The 22,548-nt window shown below is 57.3% G+C and overlaps 2 protein-coding genes across 12 annotated transcripts in view; one reads left to right on the forward strand and one right to left on the reverse strand.

Annotated features, from left to right (window-relative positions):
* The window catches only part of ARHGAP17 (Rho GTPase activating protein 17), a 268,089-nt gene that overhangs the window by 62,016 nt on the left and 183,525 nt on the right, over window positions 1–22,548 (forward strand). The window lies entirely within an intron of this gene.
* CACNG3 (calcium voltage-gated channel auxiliary subunit gamma 3) lies at window positions 794–21,810 on the reverse strand. Its single transcript, XM_071760565.1, has 4 exons — window positions 21,391–21,810; window positions 4,356–4,439; window positions 2,943–3,083; window positions 794–1,875 (listed from the first exon to the last, which is right to left on the reverse strand). Exons 1-4 carry the CDS (start codon window positions 21,599–21,601, stop codon window positions 1,364–1,366), a joined length of 948 nt encoding a protein of 315 aa, XP_071616666.1. The 5' UTR covers window positions 21,602–21,810; the 3' UTR covers window positions 794–1,363.

Below are 22,548 nucleotides of genomic sequence, written 5' to 3' on the forward strand. Positions count from 1 at the left end.
GCTGCACAGGGCTGAGGGCAGCCCCGGGGCTGCCGGGGGTGGATGAGGGATGTGGGGATCATCCAAGGGGTGTGAGGATCATCCAAGGGGTGTGGGGATCATCCAATCATCCAAGGGGTGTGAGGATCATCCAAGGGGTGTGGGGATCATCCAGTCATCCAAGGGGTGTGAGGATCATCCAAGGGATGTGGGGATCATCCAAGGGGTGTGGGGATCATCCAATCATCCAAGGGTTGTGAGGATCATCCAAGGGGTGTGGGGATCATCCAAGGAAGCTGTGCACACACATCCCCCCCTCCCCAGGGCAGGAGAACGGGGCCATGAGGGGCTGCTCCCCCAGGCCCCCCACAGCCGGGGAGCCCCAGCCCCGTGGCAGCCACCACCCAGCAGCAGTGGGACACAGCGTGTGGCCCACAGCAGGCTCAGGGTGACCTAAGTCAGCCGAGGAACCTCTGTGCCAAACTGGACAATTTTATTGTGACTTTCTCGGCGCTGTCCCGGCAGTACAGACCCACACACCACGCACACAGCCCGGCCACCAGCACAGCCTCGGTACCACCAGCTCAAGCTTTGCCTCCTTGTTTGTGCCCAGACAGTAATTTGTGACTCTGTGTGTATTAATTTTAGGGAATTAATTCATTTTCTTGCAACATTAGAGGTTAATTATACTCTGGTTAATTGCTACCAGTCGTCGGAGGGATTCTGCTCCTGAGTCCTTTCACGGCCTGAATGCACCAAAGGAAGGAAAAAAAGGAAAGGAAGAAGAAAGAAGCCCTTTCAAGACCACAGAAAATTGCAAAAGGATGTTTCTTCCAACCCAACATGACAAAAATTGAATTCCAAGCTATTTAATGCATGCACGAAACGCCACGGAGAGACCCAGCCTGAGCACTCCATCCACCGTGACAGGGAAAGGGGGTTCAGAACCCGGCACTCGGCACCGACCCAGCGCCTCAGACTCCGGATTTCCAGGCAATTTTGTTTAAATGTAACTACCAGGGGGAGGGTTCTCACAGACAGCGCTTCCATGGGACACAGAGCTACGGGAACACTGCGGTGATGAGCGACACTAACGATGGAGACCTCGGGAAGCCACCCTCGGGGTGGTGACGGAAGCCCCGCTCAGTCCATGGGGCACCACGGCCGGGGTCCCCTCCCAGAACAGCCCCCAGCCCCCCCACACCGGGGGTCCCGGTCCCACCGCGGGCCCTGGCCCGGCCGGTGGCATTTCAAGAGTTGAAAAACCAGCCCCGCGGGTGGAGGGCACGGGGAACCGCATGGGTTTGTCCTTAAAAAGGGGATTTCACGGGTTACACCGTCACGAGGATGATGTCATGCAGCCCCCAGAACGCCCCTGCCCCCCTCAGACCGGCGTGGTTCGTCTGTTGGCCGGGTTGTTGTGCAAAGACTCCTTGAACTCTTTGGGGATGGAGTTATGGACCTGTAAAAAACCGTGGTCCCGCTCCGAGTTGAGCAGCGTCCCCATGGTGACCTTGGAGGGATCCCTGGAGAGGGTGAACATGGAGATGTCGGTGGAGGGGATGGTGCCGAAGCCCTTGCTGACGGGCGAGAGGTCCCGGGAGCGGGGCTCGGTGGAGCGGGAGCTGGACCGCCGGCGGAACCGGTACCTGTAGGGGGGCAGGCGGGTGAAGGCCGACTTCTTCATCAGCTCGGAGTGGGACTTGGCACGGATCTGGCGGTGCTTCTCGATGTACATGTGCACTGCAATCACCCCCACCATCTCGGCGATGATGAAGGACAAGGCTCCGAAGTAGAAGGACCACCCGTAGGAGTAGCTCTTCTTGGAGTCGCTCTGCCCCGGGTCCCCTGCGTTGGCTGAGATGTAGACTATGATCCCGATGATGTTGCTGAGACCTTCAGGGGGGGAAGGAGAGGGAGAGGTGATGGAGAGGATAGGAGGGGGACAGGGGACTCTGCCAGCAGGAGCTGCTCAGCCCTTCTCCTAATACCAGGAGCCGTGGGAGGGTGCAGGGGTCGTGGCTGCATCCCCCTGGGGCGCCAGCCCACCCCCCAGCACCAACCCCCTGGCAGACCCCTGCTGCTGTCCCACCAGGCATCTGCACCCCCGTGCACCCATAACAGATGTGTGGTCACCCATAGAGAGGAACCACTGCTGTTCTGTTTAAAAAAAGGACATTTCAAGAGCTGGTTTTGCTTTGCTGAGATGTTCACCACGCGCTGCAGGAGCTGGAGCAGGGATCAGCAGGGATCCCTCCAGCGTCAGCCCCAGCTCTCTGCAGCCCTGGGGCCACGGGGAAGCAGGAATGGCTCTGTCTCTTTTCATTTCTGGTGGAGCCTGGAGGTTTTATTGAGGATCTGGGCTGGTTTTGCACCACCGGCAGCACGGGGGGGCCGGGGAGCTGCTGCTGTATTCCTGGATTTACTTAATGAATCGATTATGTTCTTTCCGTTGTTTTCTCATCTGCATCAGCAGCTCCCGCCAGCAGAAGGAGGGAGAGCAATTTGTCTCTTTGTGGGGAGAAGAAAAATAACACCAAACGGAGCAGTTCCTTGAGACAAAGACATTGTCACACGATAATCAGTGGAAGCGTTGGGGAACAGTGCACAGAGAAATGAGTAATCCACAAGGAATGGCCTCGACAGGGAGTGGTTTTCCTTGCAGGGCTGCAGCAGCCCCTCTGCCCGGTCCCTGGTGCCCCCATGTCCTGCCTGGTCCCACCACTTGCTCCTCGGTGGTGATGGAGGGCACAGCCTCCCCAAAACCTGCCCAAGGAGGATGCTCAATGTGCTCCCTACCCCAGTGACCACTCGCCAGAAACCTCTGCTGGTTCCTCCCTGCTAGGAGGATTTTTCCAGCGGGATGGGACAGCTCACAACCCCCAGAACCCATCCCCTCCGTGCCCAGGAAGACCCACAACGCATCTCATCCCCCATCCTCGCATCCTGCACCCTGCTCCTACCTGCAGAGACGAAGAAGATGCCGGCGCTGAGGATGACGTTGTGTTTGCTCTTGTAGAACTCGCTGGCTGCCACGCAGAGACCCCCAAAGAAGAGCAGCCCCACGCTGAGGATGGGGAAGATGCTGGATGCTCTCACTGCACCTGCAGGACAGGGAGTGGGGCAGGGTCAGCCCCCACAGAGAGGGCTGCTGGCACCTCCCACCCCAGCACCCACAGAGGGGTGGCAACAGCACCCTTGGGTGCTGCCCCAAGGGGTGAGGGAGACCTGGCACCCATCCCTCTGTGTCCTCTGCTTGTCCCCAAGCTGCTCTGCTCAGAAATTGCTGGCATCAGCCCTGGAAACCCCAGGATTCAGGCTTAAATGAATGCCACAAAAGTGGCTTAAGCCCTGAATAATGTTATTTTTTGCAAGGAATTCTGTCCTCCCATCCTGTCCCAGAGGCAGTGCTGGCACTTCACCTGCCCCTTGCCCACCTTCTGGGTTTAGGCTACAGGCAAGACTCTGGAGCTTGGGGACTGCTGGGACTCAGACCCAACCTCATCGGGCTGGCACCCACAGGGGTCAGGAACCCATCCCTTGGGTCCCCAGACTATCCCACCTGCTTCTGGAGGCAAGAATTGACAAACTGACACACCCAAAATCCAACACAAAGTTGTTTTCTCATGTAGGGAAGGAACATTCTCAAAATGAACAGCCCCAGCCCCCCAGCCCAGCACAAATCATGCCATGCTATGATGCTGAGCTCCATCCATCCCCACGGGGATGAGTCCTGCAAGGGCTGTCTCTGCAAGCTCAGGAGTCACTGACCAAATGATACACAAAGAAATGGCTTTTCTGTGTGGTCTAACAGAAATCCAGCTCCTAAAACGACAGCGAGGGGTAATAAATGCAACAAATCACAACCTGCTGCACTAAAAATGCTCTGTGCCTGGGCTTGGGCTCTCATTCCTCTATTGGGGGCTTTATTCAAGGCACAGAAATACAGCAAAGCCCCATTAAAATGCCATTCTGGGGGCTTTAAAATAGATTTTTTTATTTAAAATGTGGGAGGGGGTGGGAGAAGAACTTAAATGCTAATCTGCTAAAATTGCAACCAGGTTCCTTGAAGCACACTCCCCTCCACAGGGGGTGAGCAGAGGTGATGGATCCCCACAGAGCTTGGGGATGGGGCTCAGAGCAACATCTGGAGGAGCAGCAGCTGCATCAGGAATGTTCATATCCAGCCTCTGTCACCCCATGGGATTGGCTTTGGGGACAGCAAGTGCCAGACAAACCCCATTCACTGCTACTGTGGCATTAGGGAGCCCGGGGGGCTGGGACCTATCAGCCTCCTGGCAGTGCTGGGGGACATGGAGAGGGTGCCAGGAGGGGGGGGTCCCTGGGGACACACACACAGCTCCAAGCAGACTCACGGAGGAGATATTCAGCTGTGTCTTGCTCGTAATCTGCATCCTCGGGGAAGTGGTCGATTTTCTTGCAGACTCCTCGGAAGGTTCCTGGAGAGACAGAAGGCAGGAGACACCCTGAGCCCCCTCTGTGCTGGCAGGAGCCCTGCTGGCCATGCTGCAGGGACACCAACACTGCTGCCAGGCAGGCCTGGGGAAGGAGGCAACTGCTCTGCTAGCTCCTGGCCTCCCACTTGGCGTTTTGGGGAGAAAAAGGCTTTTTTTTTTCCCCCTCCCCCTTCCTGCCTCTGAAGCAAACCAAACACACTTCACTTCACCCTCAGCCACCCACCCCTTTGCTTTGGCTCCCACCCCGCTGTGCTTTGGGTCTGGGTGCTCTCTGGTGCCAAAGCCGTGTGGTTGTGCCATGGGGGGAGGGAGCCAAGGACACGGCAGGAGGTGAGCAGGGGACACGGGGACACGCTGCCAGCAGGTGGGAGTGAGGCAGCACAGCCACGGAGAGGGACCTTTATGTCCCTAGGGACAGGGACTGGCTGTGACCTGGCTCCTCTCCTGCTCCTCCACCCGCCAGCCCCATCAGCCTGGGCCCTGTGAAGGCAGAGAGAAATTAAAGGCATAAACCCCCTGAAAATTTAAAAAAAAAAAAAAAAATCGTGGCTCTGTCCAGTCGTATTTATGGATTTGTGGTGGTGGATGCAGCCCATCACCTCCCATGGATGCTGCAGGCCTGCTCCCCATGCCAAGACACCGAGCACCGTGCCCAGTGTCTGCTGGGGACACTGGGATGTGGCTGGTGACACAGCCAGCAGCACACTGGCAGCAGCCTGTGCCACGCTTCCTCTGCAGTGCTGACAAACCCTCTCCTTGATGTTACCTGTGGGGAAACTGAGGCACCACACGTGACTCCCGTGGCGAGGGGCAGGGATTCCTGCAGCAGCTCCCTAGGGAAAGGGCAGCCCCGCTGGAGCAGACTGGCTCTGTCCCCTCTCCCCTGTCCCCAGACAGGAGGTGGCACCAGGGGACAGGGCTGAAGGCTCGGGGGAGCTGAGCATGGTGACAGGCGTCACTGAGAGCCTGGAGATGGAGCTCCGGCGGGAGCACCGCCTGCTCCCGTTGCTTTGGGAACTGCGGGAGAAGGGGAGGCTGAGAACGGTGTCACCACCGGGGCTGGGGAGGCAGCGGGCCCGGCGGGGATGGCAGCTGCACACCACAGCCCCCACCCTCCTCCTCCTCCTCCTCTTCCTCTGCTCAGCTTTCGGGTTTGCACCCACCTCCTCTGAGCATCTCCCTGCACCCACCAGCGGGGCTCTGCCCCCTCAAGCCACCCCCACATTCCCCCCTTTGCTCTCCAGCCATCAGGCATGTGCTGCCAGCCAGGGGGGGACCGTGCCAAGCCCCAGCATCCCAAAACACCCCAAAATCTCCCAACAGACCCAGAAGGATGCACAGAACCCCTGGACCTGTCCCCAGCCTCACTCCACATGGGGCTGTCGCTGCCAGGGCTGTGCTGGGGGCTCGGTCTCCATCTCCAGTTGCCTTGATCCTTGGAGCCCCAAACCCACAACCTGCCCTGCTGGGACAGACCTGCCCTGCCCTCCCGGGGGGCAGAGGCTGCTCTTGGCACAGACCAGCACAGCAGGAGGGATTTGGCACCACGGCAGCACAGGAACATCTCCCTCCTGCTGCTGCGGGGAGAGTGGCCAGGCCAGTGCTCATCATCCCATCAGCGAGAGGAAACTTTCCCTGGTGCCAGGTGGGAATGGAATTCAGAGGCTGAGTCAGCCCATCAGCACAGTGTGCAAAGGAGAATACTAATTTTCTTGGGCTCGATCTCTTTGAAGTTCTCAGAGGCCTCTTGCACTGCTGAGCCCCCGCTGAAACCCAGGGCTGGCACCCCCTGCTCTAAGAATTCCTCTGGAATTCCGTGACTGTGGGGGATGAGGGCAAGCCTTGGAGCAGGAGGCACCTGCAAGCTCAGGGGATGCCGTGTACAGATGCAAACACCCCCCAAAATAACAATCAAGTGACTTTCTCAGGGCAGGGGCAGAGCCTTGTTCAGCACTGCTGCTGCAGGACCCAACACCAACTCCCTCCAGCTGCCCGGGGCAGAGGGAAGTGCCCAGCATCCTGAAGCCAGGAGCAGCTGAACTTTAAGGTCCCTCCCAACCCAACCCATCCCATGATTCTGTGATTCAATAACTGGGCTGGGGGCAGCCCCAGCTGAGCACCAGGAGAGGGGACAGCACAGCAGCATCAGACATTCACAGGTCACCCCAAGACGTGGCACTGTGTCCCTGCAGGTGACAGGGCTCCAGCTGCCCAGTCCCAGAGGACAAGGACAACCTGCAGGTGCCCTGGGGCTGCACGGAGGCACAGCCAGGGCTCACGGTGCTGCTTCCTTGCAGACCCTTCAGCCCGCACCTTGCAGGTGGTTTAGCAAAACCCAGCCCCCCCCTCCAAGGCCAAGGGAGCCCCTCCACCTCCCTCCAAGGCCCAGCTGCCCGGCTCCACCGCATCCATTTCACACTCTGACATTTATTTTGGCTCCTTTACTCCCTCTGTTCATTAACCGATGCTCGTCGCTATGGCGACCGCTGAGTCACCCGACACACAACTTCCCGGGCTCCAAACAAATACCACAACAAGGCTCAGATCACAAAAAGCCCCCCCTGGCCCCAAGAATGCTCACGGGGCTTGGCAGCCGGGCCCTGTTACAGGCAGGGTTACACCACCACGGGTACAAAGGCAGCAGGATTGGTCCCTGCTCCCTGAGCACCTCACGCTGGTCAGAGGGGATGGATGGGGGGCCAGGGGGATGCTGCTTCTCCCCCCAGCCCCCAACCCCTGTCTGTAGCAGGAGGGAGGGCAGAGCTCCCACCAGCCAGGACCACACCAGGACCGCTGCCTTGGCTGCTCCCCAGCCCACTTGGGAGCCATTTCCCCACGGGTGCCTGTGAGCCACAGCTCCTGGGGTTTCATTTATCTGCTGGCCGGGAAGGTGCCAGCCCAGGCAGCTGCTGCTGGTGTTCACTCCCCACCCGGCTCTCTCTGTGGTCTATCTGGGTAACTTTCTCTCCCTATTAGTGTAAATCCTGATCAGACAGATTATTTTAGCGCTGCATTTCCCTGCCCAGCACCCTGCATGGCTCCGCTCCTCCCTGGAGGAGCATCCTGGTAGCTGGCCCGTGGCCAGGGATGCTGCCAGCCCCAGAAGAGGGAGCTGGGGACAGTGGCAGAGAAGCACGGACACAGCAGCCCTGGGAAACGCTGCTGCTGGGCTCAGGGAAGAGAGAGGCACAGCTCTTTGAACTGAAATAAATCAACCACCAGAGCAGTAACATCACCCGGCCTACGAGCCTGGTTGAAAGCAACCGGGAAGCTGAGCCATGCCCTCTGCCACCGAGGAGATCCTGTCCCTGTCCCCAGGCTCTGGCCACACAGCACGGCTCCACACCCCCTGCCCACATCTCTCTGTGCTCTGCATCAGTCTCAGCGAGCTCCGGCTCAAGATCTCGCTGTGACGGTCCCACTCTAATCCAGGGGCACCCCCAGCGTCCCCAGGCACCCTCTCCAACAGGTAAACCATCCCGGGAATATCCCAGGTGGCAGCACCGTAGGTGGCCATAGGATGTCCCTGCCTGCAGCCTGCAGCCAGCCCTGCCTTGGGAACGCCGGGGTCAAGGTGAAAGGCAGAGAATCCCACCACACAATTCTGCATTCTCCGGTTTGGTACAGGCACCCCCCTCCTCTCCCATCCCGCGGGGCTGGTTTGCATCCCGCGCTTCCCGGAAACCTTCGCTCCCTCTCTCCCCGCAGGGTCACATCAGCCCCGAGCCGCAGGGTACAGGAGGTGACAAACGCCTGGTCCTGACTGTCCCCTCCCCCAGACAGGGGGGGAATGCCCGGTCCCGGCAGGGTTTTGTTGCTGCTGGGTCACTTGATGTGTATTTCCAGGTAGGTACTCTCTGCAGGCACTGGTTGGAGAAAGCAAAGGCAATTAATTGATTTGATCTCGGGTCTTTATCCTCTCCAAGCCCTTTTCCCCAGGGAGGGCTGGTGGGGGGTGGGCTGGGGGGGGATGGCGAGGGAAACACGAGTCTCGTGATGGTGAAAACATCGATCCTAACCTGCAGAGCCGGGAGACTACAGAGTTATGGTTTTAAAATCTCATTTCTTTTCATCCAGTGGGACAGATTTCCAGGTTCCTAAATGAGAACAAAATTCCTCTCTTCCCTCCTTGGCTGCCTCAGCCAGGAGGAGTCCTGGGGCAAGAGCCTGCACCTCCCGATAAATTCAAGGGAGTTATTTTCTCTGTGGTGTCTTCCAGTCCACAGAAGCCTCTGTGGAGGCTTCCTGCAGGTACCTCATCACGCCAAAGCTGCTCAGAGGAAGTGGCGGGGTCATTATGGTTTAAGTTCTCTGAAAATTCATATTTGTCGAAGAACCAGAGGTCCAAAGCTGCAAGTGCCTGGCCATGAGCCTGAGGCACATCCTCAGTCATCCTCAGGCTCTGCACTCCCTTCAGGAACAAGAGCAAGGTACCTAAATATCTCCAAGGAATTAAAACTTCAGGGCTCATCTTTTTTTACCTCCCACCCACCTCCCAGATGCTTGGAGAGAGATGCAAAGAAATTTTTCCTCATTCCTTCCCCAGCTTCAGGCGCTGCCAGGGATCCCTTCCTGCCAGGCTTCAGGCTCTTTGCACAAGGTCCCCGCTGTGGGGCTGCGAAGTTCCGATCTTTCGGGGCCAGGATGGAGCCGGCAACACCCCCAGCCCCGCACCCGGCACCGCTCCGCACCCTCCTGCTCCAACTCCACCCTGAAGGCAAATCCCCCCCCCGCTCCCTGTTCCTCTCTCTATCCCAGCTCTCTCCGTGTCGGGATGGGTGCTGGGCTCCCCCCCGCCATTCCCAGGGACGGATCCTGCAGCGGGGTCCCCCGGCACATCCCCCCTGCCCCACACCAGCTCCCCCGGGCTCCAGCTCTCCTTCACACCCTCTCCCCCTCTCTGCGGTGGTGGCTTGTGCCTGAGCAGAGTCACCTACACAGAGACGCCTTTACTGAAGGTTTTTTTTTTTCCCCTGCAAACCGAAAAAAAAAAAAAAAAAAAAAAATCCGAAAAACCATCAAACCACCAGTGGAAAAAACCCAAGTCAAATGACAGGAGAGCAACAGGGAGGAGGTGGCAGAAGTGGGCTCCAGAGCAAACCCAGGCTGGACACACACAGAGGGTGCAGGCACTGAGCCTGCTCAGAGCTCAGCAGGGTTTGGGGAGCAGCTCCCAGCTCAGCATCCCTGGGGGGACCCATCCAGGCAGCCACGGGCACACTGAGAGCTTCTGCCAGTTTTAGCCTGAGAGGTGCTGGTGATCAGCAAGTGGCACAGAGACCTGACCCCTCAGCACTACTAAAAGGGGGGGAGGGGGGGAAAAAACCCTTAAAATTCTACATTTTGACAGTGACTCATCATCTTCCATTCTGGAATCTGTGGGGTTGTTGCAACCTACACAAGGCAGTTCAGAAAAGCAAAACAATTCTGAATAATAGAGGAGGAAAAAAAGTTAGAAAATGATGGGTAATTTCTAGCACTCTGCTTCAAGGGTTTAGCTTTGTTTTTCTCATTATAAAAGTCATCAGGTAATACAGGGTTGCTGCTTCCCTGGGTCTCCCCCCGGGTTTCCTTCCTCTCTCCATCCTTCCACACTGCTGGAACTCAGGGATGGGAAATGCCCACAGCAAACCCGGCTCCCAGGAGGCTGCCAGGCTTTTTGGCCAGCAGGGATGGGGTAGAAAGGTTCAGGGGGCTGTGGCTGGCTTGGGGGCCAGGGTGGCCAAGACACTGCTGTCCCCTCTGTGACAGTGACACTGATGGGCTGCCAGCACCAGGAGCCCTCAGATCAGGCTGGGGAGGAGAGGGCTCTTCAGTGTGTGTAAGGAAATTGTCTCATGTTTTATTTCCAGCAGCGAATAAACATTGATTTGTATTTTAAAAGGTAATTGACATTCCTATGATAGCTAAATCAGTGCTGGAGCAGCCAGAAGCAGCGTAAATAAGAAATGTGCTAGAAATTAATGAGCTTCAATGATTGAGTTTATCCGTTTAAATTAATACAACTCTAGAATTAAAAAAAAAAAAATAAATTTTTTTTGTTTTCCTACTCGGAGGTGTTGACGGTAACAGATTGGGCAGGAGCAGGAGCCCTTGCCCAGCATCCCTGTGCCCAAGGGGCCGGGACCTCCCCCTGGATCCCGCCCTCCTTCCCCTGATGGACGTTTCGGATTCACTCGGGATAACTGAGGAGCCTCTGGGCAGGGTTCGCTCCCAGCCCGCCTCTTCCCAACAGGAGGTGGGGAGAGGGGCTGCAGACACCCCCCCTGCAGCCAGGGACACGTTTGAGAACAAAAAAGTTTTAGTACTGTTTTTTCTGCCTCCAGCCAGCTGCCCTTCGTGGTGATCCCTGCCTCTCCTCATCCACCCTGTCGAACTTCATGCCCTTTTCTGTTGCTCTCACCCGGACACAGCTTCCATGCACCCAGTGATGCCTTTTTCTCCTCTCTTTCTCCCAGCCCTGCACCATCCCAGCCGCAGGATGGGGAGAGCAAAGCCTGCCCGGCACACATCCTGCAGCTCCCTGCAGCTCCCAGCAGGAGCCGGGTGACAAACAGAGGGATGGCACTGATTTGCTCCTTGGAGGGAGTGTGACACACACTGTGCTGCTGAGCCCTACAGAGATCCACGGGAAAATCAAGGATAAAACCTGCTCAGAAGGGACCAGGTGGGAAAAAAAAGGGTGGAGAGTGTAAAAACCCTGGGATCCCCTGGCTGAAGAAGTGGACAGTAATTCAGCCAAAGCTAATAATTGAATCCCAGCCTGCTTTGGGTTGGGAGGAACCTTAAAGCTCATCCAGTGCCACCCCTGCCATGGGCAGGGACCCTTCCCCAGCCCAGGGTGCTCCAAGCCCCATCCAACCTGGGCTCAGACCCTGCCAGGGATGGGGCAGTTTTCTCTCTCCTGGGTCCAGGGTGCTCTGGTGTCTGCTCCAAAGCCCCAGCTCTGCCAGAGGCCAGATCCTACCAGAGGCTGCTTAAGCACCTATTTATAATAAGCAGGAGAGAAAACTGCATTATGATGGGAAGCTGGAGGTTTCACTTCACCAGTATTAAAATGTCTTCTGAATTTCTAAAAACCTATAAATGACAATTTCCTAGCTCTGAAGCACGGCATCTCATGCAGGGGAGTGCTATTTTAGACTCTGTGTTGACAGCTGAAAGGGAATGGATCACAGAATTAAAAACTAGTTACTGCTCAAGTCCAAGCAATCATCACTTGATTACACTTCTTATGGGCAAACAGAGTCCAAGGCAGCAGCACACATTCTTGGTGCTCTGGAAGGTCAATCCACAGAGCAGAAAACAATTACAAGCCAAATCAGGAGAAGAGATTCGGGCATGAAAGCATGACTGGGGAGAGAAAATGATTTAAGGGTGGTTTACCCCCAAACTCATACCCACGACAGGAGTTTGCATCAGTTTAAAAACTGCCTGGCTAATACGTAAACAGCCGTAAAAATAAAAACCCGTGCCCAATAAACAGAAGAAAGGAGGTATTTGTAACTCTGAATACAAACCAGCAGCCAGAAATTGCAGAGCGCTGATAAAGGACGCAAACAAACAGTGGAAAAGCCATCAAAACCTCTCCCTGGTGCATTCAGATGAGGAGCAGCAGCAGAAAGGAGCAGCGCTATCGCCCGGCACCAAACACCAGCGTTAGTCACAGGACCCAGAAATGTTAAATAACTCTTATTACAACTGCAACATTTCACATCCAGCATCTTCCCACCCCAGAGCTGAGAGAGAGGGAGCAGTGACAGCACTGCCAGGCTGGGCAGCCCTGGGGAAGGCAAGGATGGGGCTGCTGGGCAATGGCACCATCCAAGTTTTATTCCCTTTTTCAAGGTGAAGCGACTGCTCAGGTCAGCGACTAAATAATGCCAGGGTCTGTTTTTCAAGGACTTTGTTAATAAAAGCAAGGAGGGCTCAGAGCAGAGGGTGTGCTGAGAGGAGCCCCAGGGGTGAGCCAGCCCCTCGTACCCCTGCACAGCCGGAGCTCAGCCCCATGCTGAGGATGCTGAACCACATCGAGGGCTGGGGAACAGCAAACGGTGCTCAGAGGAGCCCCAGGGGGCAGAAGATCCGGGCTGAAAAATATGTAAAGTGCCAGGGAAAGCACTGTCAGAGCTTCAGCAAGACGAGCCAGTTGCCAAAAGGCAATTTTGAATTTCCGAGCTCGCTGCACGAGGCATTAAAAAGGTCACAATTCCTGAAATCCGGCTCTTTACAAATAAACACATTTGCTGGGGCCTGGGTGAGTCACTCCGGGGAGCAGCACAGAGCATTTCCAACCTCATGCTCTTGACAGGCCACGAGCCCGGCGATCTTTTCATGTTTACAGTTCATCAATAGTTTTTACAGCTGCACAGTCAATCTTTAAAGTACATTTAGCCTGGGAGGAGGCTCAGCAGGCTGTTTTCTTTGCAAAAGTGATATGAAATTTATTTTTTTTTCATCCCTTTTTTATGGCATTGATTTGAAGGTAAGCACTTGAACTTCAAATACAGGACTGCCACTCAAGCACTTGCCTTTTTATATATATATATATATATATAAACTTCTGTCACATCTCCCTAATGATAATACTTGAAATTTCTGCTGATGCACTAAAAGGGACTGGATCCATCAAAGACTGTTTATTCCAGAGAATTCAGCGGGCATCATGCTGCCTGCTTGCTGAGGGGCAAAAGAAGGGAAGAGAGCCCCAGGCAGCCCCTTGCAGTACACCAGATGGGCAAAGAGAGATTCAAGAGGCTCAGCAAAAAGCACCCCTGGCTTTTTTGGGGAGAACAAGAAGGGAAGAAGGGATTGTCCTACTGCCTGAGCATTAGGAGAGGACTTTGCTGGTGAGCGACTGATGCCAACCCTGCCTTCCCCCTCCAGAAAACAAAAGCTGCCAACCTACACCCTGGAAAGCTTTCCAGAAATTCAGAGCAACTTCCACAGCACAGCCCTGGCTCAGCCCCACGGGTCCCAAGCTGGGACCAGAACCTGGTCTAGAACCTGGTCTAGAACCTGCCCCACTGACCCCCAGCTCCCCAGACCTGACTCAAAGCACAGAACACTCCCTTAGAATCATCCCAGGGCTTGGAACCAAACCTGGCTGCCACTCAGCTCTGTCCTTCCAGGAGGCAGCAGCAGCCACAGAGGGATGGGGAGGGGAAGAGAAGGTAAAAACACAGCAGCCCTGAGATGGATGGGCAAGCAGCAGAGAGCTCCCCAGCTTCTGCCAGTGATTCCCAGCTCCTCACTGGTTTGCACTGGATCACCCTGAGGAACCCATCCTGCTGCTGATGCTTTGCCATGGGCTGGAGGATGGCAGGGCTGTGTCCCAGGGCATGGAGAGATGGAGTGGAGGGGTCGTGCCTGCCAGCCCCCCACCCCTGTCCTGCCTCCCCTGGTGCTTACCTGGGGCTGTTCCACCACTTTGCTCCCCAGCTCCGTGTCCGTGGCTCTGCCAGGCAGCTCAGGCTCTGGGCACCCCCCTGCCCCTCTCCCCATGGTGCTCTGGGAGCTGTGGGTAAGTGGGAAAAGCAGGGCAGCCCCCAGGTGTGTTGGGTTACCAGCACTTCATCAAACCATTAAATGATTTTGGTTGGGAAAGCCCTTTAAGATCATCAAATCCAAGTGTGAAATAGATTCCCCCCCACACACACCCTGGCAGCTTTTCTGGGAAAGGCTCCATCCTACTTGTCCTTCAGCTTTTCCTGTTGGAGGGATGGCCAAAGACCAGTAAAGGACACAAACCAAGGTCACCTCTGGCTGATGGGTGCCAAGAGATTCTCTGGGTGTGGGGAGAAGGATCCCCAGGGCTGTGAGAGGCTTCCAGAACTGCTGCCATCTGAGGGATCCCTGCCCAGGTCCCCATTCCTGGGTCCCCAACCCCTCCCTGGCAGTGCTGCCCAGGCTGGTGGGGCTGCCACAGCAAACAGAGGATTTGGCAAAGCCACAGCCTCAGCTGCAGGCCCAGGGCAGGGAAAAATCCATGTGAGATCACATCTGTCCCACACACGGGGTGACAGTCACCTTTCCTGGCCCCAGGCACCCCAGCCCCTTGCCATGGCCATGGGATGGGATAGGATGGGATGTCTGTGGGATGCAGATGTGATGCTGATGGAGCAAAGAATTCCAACAGCTGTAAAAACCAACTGATACAGCCCAGCCCCTTGGGGGCACAGAGGGGAGAGCCTGGGATCTGGGCTGCTCGTGCAGGACACAGCACAACCCAACACTGATTTTAAATGAAAACTGGAACCCTTTAAGGGCAGCCACTTGCTGGCAGCCTCTTTGGGGATCACTTTCCTCTCCCCCTGCATTTCCAGGTACCACTGGGAAAGCTCCATGTGCCCAGCAGCCACAGCTCCTGCCTCTCCCACCACGGCCCTGCAAACCCTGATCTTCTCAGCCTGTTGCAGGCAGCCACTCACCCACCCTGCAAGGGACTTTTTGCAAGGGTGGGGTTGACAAGCAGAGCCCAGGTGTCCCCCTGTGTGATCCCAAAGGGAGCAAATCCTGCTCTGAGGCAGGACAGCCCTGGGGGAGCTGAGCCTGGGGTGTCACCCACAGCAAACCCACCCGGGAGCCCTTAGGATGGGAGGTGAGGTCACCTCCACACCAAGCACTAACCCAAACCACAGTCAGACACCACCTTCAAGGAATCAGCTTCCAAGAGTCATTTTTAAAATTCCAGAGAGTTTTAGCTGTTGCAGCACAGCTCCAGCCCACACTGATGGGCAGGATCCCTCCCTGACTCCTCCAAACCCTCAGAAAAAGCCCTTGCTGAGCACCCAGCCCTGCTCACCCCTCACTCAGGGTGGGTGCCTCTGCCCTCGGGTGCTTTCCAGCCCCACGGACTGATGTTGGATCCTCCTCTCCCCATCCCTGGGGAGGTGGGTGCTGGTGTGGGCCTCCCCCCAGCCCCAGAGCTTGCAGCCTTCGTTAGCCAGCCCTAATTATTTACAGCTGTGATGGAGACGGTGACCTTGCACGGGGAAAAAAACCCACCAGAGCCTCATTCAGATTCAGCCTTCCACCTCGACTGAGCAGCCAGGGCTCTGGAGATGACAGGCTCTGCACCACGCCTCTGCAGCACTAAAACGCCTCTTTCTGAGCTCTCCCCAGCACACGTCCTGCTCATCACGTGCTGCTCGCTGCCACTGTGCCCACCAGCTCTCCACGCACCCCAGGAGATGGGGTTTGTGTCCAGATAAATGCTGCAGCAGCCCAGGAGGGTAAATCCTGTCCCCTCCCTTCCTGCTGGAAGCAGAGCTGGTGGCAGGGGCTCCTCTCCAGACACCTTTCCCCAGCAGGCAGGACCCAGCTGCTCGGATGTGCAGCCCCAGAAGGATTTGTGTGGCTCTGGGCACTTGGCCACAAGGGTCTGGAGGGTCCAGCCAGCCCCATTTCCATCTCTATCAAAGGACAGTAATTAATGCTCACTCAGTCCATCCTCCACCAAGCCAAGGGGCAGGGATTTCCTGAGGTTATGCCTGGGCCATGCCAGGGGACACCCTGCAGAGCCCTGTGCTCAAGGCAGCGGTTCGGTCCAGTTCTGACCCCTCCTCGGTGCTGTCCTGTTGGAGAGGCCTCTGGGGTTAGGGGTAAGGGGTCTGTTACCTCTCCAGCATGGTAAGCACACCAAATAATTTCTAATGGGTAACGGGTCCCTCCTCACCTGCCATCACAGATATCTCCATCATCTGCTCCCCATCACACAGGTTAACCTGGTGTCTCCTCCCCCTCACATCATGAAGAGCAAATAATCACCATCCCCCCCCCTCTGCTCAGCCCCCCAACCCTCCCATGCTCCCACAGACCTGTCCTGTCCCCCCCTCCACCACCCCCAGCCCACAGTGGCCACCCCCCTCCCCCCCCAGTCCCTCTTGCATGGCCACCACCCCAGGGCTCTCCTTGCCGTGGTGCCAGAGCCAGCCAGCACCCCTGGGACAGAGCAGTGGCACCAGAGTGGTGACACCAGCATGGGGGCTGTGCTGGGGCTGCAGCAGTGTCAGGGAGCACGGAGACACCGGAGACACCGGCACCAGCGGCACCAGAACCGGGCCAGAAGCATGGAACAGAAATGTTGAATGGCAAGAGGGCTGCTGATGAGAATCTGCTACAGACACCAACCAGACAGAGGCACAGGATGAGCAGCTCCTTAAATACCCACTGATAATGAGTAGGGAGAAAAAGTGCTCTATCACGGGTGATTGCAATCTCAGGGACATTTGCTTGGTGCTTTTAAAAATTAAAGATAATAACTTTCTAACAGAAACAATATTGCTGTCACCTTGGGGAAATTCTCTGCTTGGCCTCGCTCAGAAAGACTGAGAGGAGCTGAGAGCAGGCGAGGAGCTGGGGGCTGCCCAGGGGCAGCTGCTTCCAGCCCGATTTAACACCTTCAGCACACACCAGCTCAGCAGAGCCAACAGCAACCTCTGACAAAACCACCAGCAACCTCTGACAAAACCAACTGGGGGGAAAACACAAAGACAGAAGCAGGACTGGTGCTGAGGAGCAAGGGCAGAATGCTTCCCTGCTGCCCTGTCGAGGGCAGAACAGAGAACTGCAGTTAAAACAATTAAAAATCAAGGCTTTTGATACTTTTAGGATGTGGATGTCTGTGAAGAGAAGCCAGTGGGATCAGTTGAAATAAATCTGCAACCAAAAGGTCTAAACAAAACCAGGAGGGATTCTTGAGGCACGTTACTGCTGGTGGGCATCACCACCAGGCCATGACTGAGCAGCTGTCAGTCATGAAGCAGAAGGGATACCCAGTTATTTATTCATCAGGTACCTCTGTCATGTACTTGGGCACAAATCTGTCCTGTATCCCACCAGGACTTGGGGAAGAGGAGGAACAGTGATTTAAGTGTAAACACGAAACTGGTAGTGCTGGAGAACTTCCTCCCAGAGCATCCAGAGAATGGGCTGAGGACTTTTCTGAAGAGCTCGAAAGGATTTTAATAAATCTTGTAGTTCTGTTGAATTTCTAGAAGCCAGGAAAAACTCGTTCAGTGTTTAATGAGACAGTGCCAGGAGTGAAGTGCTGGGCTGTGGTGTGAGCTGTGTCCCCAGCATCACCTCCAGGCCAGGGGGGGTGGGCAGCAGCAGGAGGGACCAGGGGTGAAACAGCCCCGCAGAAAATAGAGTTATCAAACCACATCATTTTTTCTTGATAGCGTTACAAATTTGGTGGATAAAGGAGATCAGCAAGATAAAACACTTAGAGCTCCACAGGGTATTTGATTCAGCTCTCCTGACAAAGGAGAAGACCAGTATTAGGCAGAGTCAACAGTGCTTTATTAAGGGGACTGGGAGGTGGATTGCAGAGATTGCACGTTGTCATCTGATGGGATACTGCTACACGGGATCTCCTGCTACCAGGATGGTGTTGAGCTGTAACCATGTCTACAAGAAAACATGAAATTATTGTATATAAAAGAAACAGCTGAGATTTTTTTTTTTCTTATGCTTAAAGGAAGTTTGAAGGCTTCATTTCTTTCCCCAGGGCAAGTGCTGGCCTAGGGACATGGCAGATTCACCCTCAGCTGAAGCCTCCAGAACTGATCACCTAAACTGACTAAAATGCTCAATAGCAAAGGAGGAGATGGAGGTTGGGTGCAGAAATGGCTCAGCAAGACCCTGTGGGCTGTGGGGGTCAGGCCACAATACCCAGGAGAGCAGGTTTGAACCTAGGCAGCCTCTCCCCCCAAAAAAATTACAACAAAGCCCAAGCAAAGCTCCCCAGGGTCAGCAGGGAGGAATTTCCAGGTTGCCAAAGGCCACGTTCATGCTGCTGGGGGGACACAGGAGGGGATCCCCAGACAGGGGCAGGCAGAGCAACACTCACGGTGCTCCGGAGATGACAGAGCATTTTATTCTGATGAGGGAAACGAAGGAGGAAAGGAAAAGTACCACATTGCCTTAAAATATGGTGTTTCCAGCAGCATTGGCCAAATCCTCCTGCTACTTCTGCCTGTTTCAGCTCCACGTGATGCCAGGGAGCCGGTCCCAATCTGTACCGCACAGCAGGGAGGACGAGAAGGCTCCCTGTGTCTAATGATGCTGAATTTAATTAAGTTCGGTGATAACCAAAGTTCTTTGACTTGCCTAAAAACAACGCAAGCCTCAGCAGCTATTTCTCAGCCCCGGCTTCCTCCCCGAAGCGCTGTGCATTTCCCTCCCCTCTCCATTAACAAGTCAATCAACAGAGGAAAACAACTGATGAGCAGCAGCCACGGGGGACACGGACACGGACACGGACACGGACACGGACACGGACACACCCCGACAGCCGCCGGTCACGTTCAGGCGGGAATTACAAGCAGACACCTCCAAAGAGTTTTTGCACAGCGTAAAAGTGATAATTAGAATCCAAAAGCCGCAACAGCAAACCGAGGGTACCCCCTCTCCCAGCAGCCCGGGAACGCCCGCCTGGGCTCCAGATATTGTGTCAAGCACTAATTTGTGTTTTCCAGCGTGGGTGTCTCTACATGGGTCTGCGGCGGCTTCATTCAAGATTTATCCGCTCTCGCCCGTGGGCTCCTGAGCCTCACGTGGTGCCAGGGCTCCCACGCAGGCGCTGAGCCTGGGTGACTGACAGCGATTTAAAGAGCATCTGCGACGGAGCGGGCACCCGGCGCTCGGGCAGCTTCAGAGCCTGCCAGGCACACACACACACACACACACACACACACACACACACACACACACACACACAAGGAGCACACACACGCTTAGTTCCTCCCATTAAACACCCATTAAACCCCCCTTAGCGGCGCAAAGTTTCAAAGCCGAGGTGCTTCCCCCAGCTCAGAAGCATCGCTCGGTGTTAAAGCATCATCCGCAGCACGGGAGAACCGGCCCCTTCCACTGACCGCGTTCGTCCCCAGCGCAGGATGATGAATTGCAAACCTTTGTTTTCCAAGCCAGCTACAACGAGCGCAGAGAAATGAGAGACCCAGCAGGAACCAGACAGGACCTGCTGCGTGTGACAGTCCTGGCTGCAGGGGCTCAGCGGCTGGGGGGAGCTCAGCCCCCTCTGCAGCACTGTCCTGCCCCCGATGGGAGGTGCTCAGCTCCCCAAAGCTCGGCCAGGGGGAGTTTCCCCTTCCCAGCATCGCATCAGTGAACAGACAGGGATACTCCGGCCTATTTCTCCAGCAAAATTCAGGAGGGTGTTGAGCTGTCCCCCCCCAGCATCACTGCAACCCCACGTTCTCACACCGAGCACCATCTGGGACCCTCCCAGCCTGGCTTCTGACCCCCACAGCCCACCCCGGCTCTCACACACACACACACAAAGGATGATGGAGCTGATGATGGAGCCAGTGCCCAGCACCAGGCCTCAACTGTGCCACCAGCACTGCCCTGAGCAGAGCCACCTTGTTCCCACTCCCAGGACCACCTGCCCCAGGGGGAGACCGTGCAGCTGGGAGGGATGAGCCCCAGCTGGTCCCTGCCCTGTGCCCAGCTCAGGGAGATGGGCTGTGTGTGATTCAGCTCTGAACTGAGCATGGCACCCTTCAGTCCTTTCCTCACTGTGCAGTGCCCAGGAGACCAGGGCCTCACCAGCTCCTTCCCGAGCAGTGATTTATGGCAGTGAAGAAAACATAAAACATTCACTGAAAAAAAAAAAAAAAAACCCAGCCAGCAAACCCAAGAATTTTAGAATTACTCATGCCTCCAGTCATCCCATCTTTCAGAGCCCTGGCTGCTGCCTCCTCAGCTCAAGAGGAGAGACGGATTATCTCAAATTATTTGTTATGGAATTAGAGCATAATCCAAACCCTCCTTGCATCTATAAGAGCTCTGACTGACTTCGCCGGGTGTAGGACCAAGCACCAGGAGCAGACAGGGTAATTCTGCATCCATGGCCATGACTCACCGAGAACTTTCCAATGTGGAGGGAGCAGCTTGGCCGCCACGGCTCGCTTGTCCCCACCAGCAGCAGTGTTGCTCCTGGGCTGGCTGGGGGAGCCTGGCACCCCGGGGGCCCCAAAGCACCTTAGGGACAGTCCCCCCCAGGTACACAGGACACAGACTGCAGCTGCTAATTATAAAAGTTACGCCCCAGTTACCGAATCCATCAGTAGTTTGTTTTTTTTTTTTTTTTTTTGCTGTGCAGCTACCAGCACCTGGCTCCATTCAAACTCCCATTTAAGCACAACCTGGTGTTGCTCATATAAACCTCAACCAGCAGCTTTGGGTCAAAATTGTCCCTGAAGCATGGCCTGTGCTGCAGGAGGGCAGCAGCTGCTGTGGCCTCTCCAGCCGGGTGCTGCTGCAGGAGGGAAGCAATGGGGAAAATGAGGAGGCCGGGCAGGTGAGAGCCCAGCCGTGGGGCAGCCCAGAGTTGCCGTGGGGCAGCCCAGATTGTCCCCCCTAGGGATGGAGGAGGGACAGGCTGGCACTGGTGCTGGGGCTCAGCTATAGAAATGCCGGGTGCGATGGTTTTCCCGGTGCCTGAGGAGCCTCGGAGAGGCTGCGGGGCTCTGCTCGCAGCGAGACTCACATTAAAACAGCTCCTGTGGCTGGGAGAGGAACCTGTGGCCTCTCGGTCCCCGCGTTCCCGCAGCGGGGACGGCGCTGCCGGGAGGATGCTCAGCACGGCTGCCCACAGACTGCGCCGGTCCCCGGGCACGGAGGGGACCCCAGCACCCCGCGGCGGCCCCCGGGGCCCGGCTCCACCCGGACCTCGCGTCCTGCGTGCGGGAGCCACCCGCCAAGTTTCCGCCGTGTCCCCGGGGCTGAAGGGGCTCCCGGCCCGAGCGATTCTCCCCTCGCCGGCCGCGGGTGCCGGGACTGGCCCGACGCTGGGGTGGGGGGGTCCCGGGATGCTCCTGCCCTCCCCCGAACTTTTGGGCAGGGCCCCCCGAGGGGCCGGGGGTAGGGGACCGGGGGGTCGCCCCGGCGGGGCGGTCGATACCTTCCAGGCAGCACGTCCTCCAGAGCCCCGAGTGGGTCATCACCTCCTCGTTCTTGCGGCTCGTGTCGTTGTCGCTCGTGGACTTAGTCCTGCACACGCCGCGCGAGTAGAGCCAGTAATCGGTGCCCACGGCGATGGTCATCAGGCTGAAGGCTGCGAAGGCTCCCACCGTGGTGATGAGCATCTGGACGCCTCTGTCACACATCCTCATGCTGCTTCATCCTACGGCGGCGGCTCGCAGGGGAAGGGCCGGCGCCGCCGCCCGCCGCCGCTCTCCGCGCCCGGCGCCTCATGCCCCCGCGGCCCGCGGAGAGCCGGGACCCCGCGGCGGGGCTGCGAGGGGCCGCCCACCCCCCGGGCACCCGGCCGGCATGGCCCCAGCGGCGGAGCGGAGCGGATCGGCTCCGCCGTGCGCCCGCGGCGGGAGCGCTCAGCCTCTCCCGGCGCCTCCTCCGCACCGCCCGGCCAAGGCAGCGGCGGGGGGCGGCGGGGGCGGGGGGCAGCGGGGGGCGGGACGCCGGGAAACCGCCCCCCGACCGCCCCACCGACCGGCGGCAGCGGGGGCACCGCCCGGGGATGGGCAGCGGGACGGAGGGGCGGGGGCGGGGAGCACAGCCCTGGGGGGCCGGGAGCGGGAGGGGACTGCCCCGGTGTGCGTGGGGGGGCAGGGGAACGGGAGGGGAGCGCCCCGGTTCGGGGCGGGAGAGGGAGGGCGAGCCCTCCCCGGGATGCCGTAACCGGGAAGGGACTGCCCCGGTTAGGGGCCATAGACCGGGACCCGGCCTGCTGTGGGGGAGCGGGACCGGGCGGGGGACCCCATCCCGAGGGACCCCATCCCGGGGGACACCATCCCGAGTGGACCCTATCTCGGGGGGCCAACACGCGCTGCCAGCCCCCGGTACAGACAGCTCGGCTCCCCGCTCCACCCCCCCCCCCCACCGACCCGGTCCACCCCGACACTGGAACCGCTGCCCCGGTACCGGGCACTCGGGAGCTCCGCACAAGCGGGGCTGGGGGGTGCCGTGCCCAGGCTGTGCCGGGAGCCGCGAGGGACAGAAGCCAAGGCCGGGGACATCAAACGGGCGCTGCACCTTGGGGTGTTTGCCACATCACGCTCCTGAACGGTTTTGCCACCCTTTCAAACCCTCGTTCCCTCTC

Source organism: Heliangelus exortis, chromosome 17, assembly GCF_036169615.1.
Source record: "Heliangelus exortis chromosome 17, bHelExo1.hap1, whole genome shotgun sequence".
Taxonomy (NCBI): domain Eukaryota; kingdom Metazoa; phylum Chordata; class Aves; order Apodiformes; family Trochilidae; genus Heliangelus; species Heliangelus exortis.

Bases quoted from the DNA above. Each gene is read 5' to 3' on its own strand.
- CACNG3 (XM_071760565.1), bottom strand. From the start codon at position 21,601: ATGAGGATGTGTGACAGAGGCGTCCAGATGCTCATCACCACGGTGGGA. The intron at 4,440-21,390 runs GTATCGACCGCC...CTGTCTCTCCAG, and splicing joins GAGGACGTGCTGCCTGGAAG to GAACCTTCCGAGGAGTCTGC. The intron at 1,876-2,942 runs GTAGGAGCAGGG...CCCCCCCTGAAG, and splicing joins CATCTTCTTCGTCTCTGCAG to GTCTCAGCAACATCATCGGG.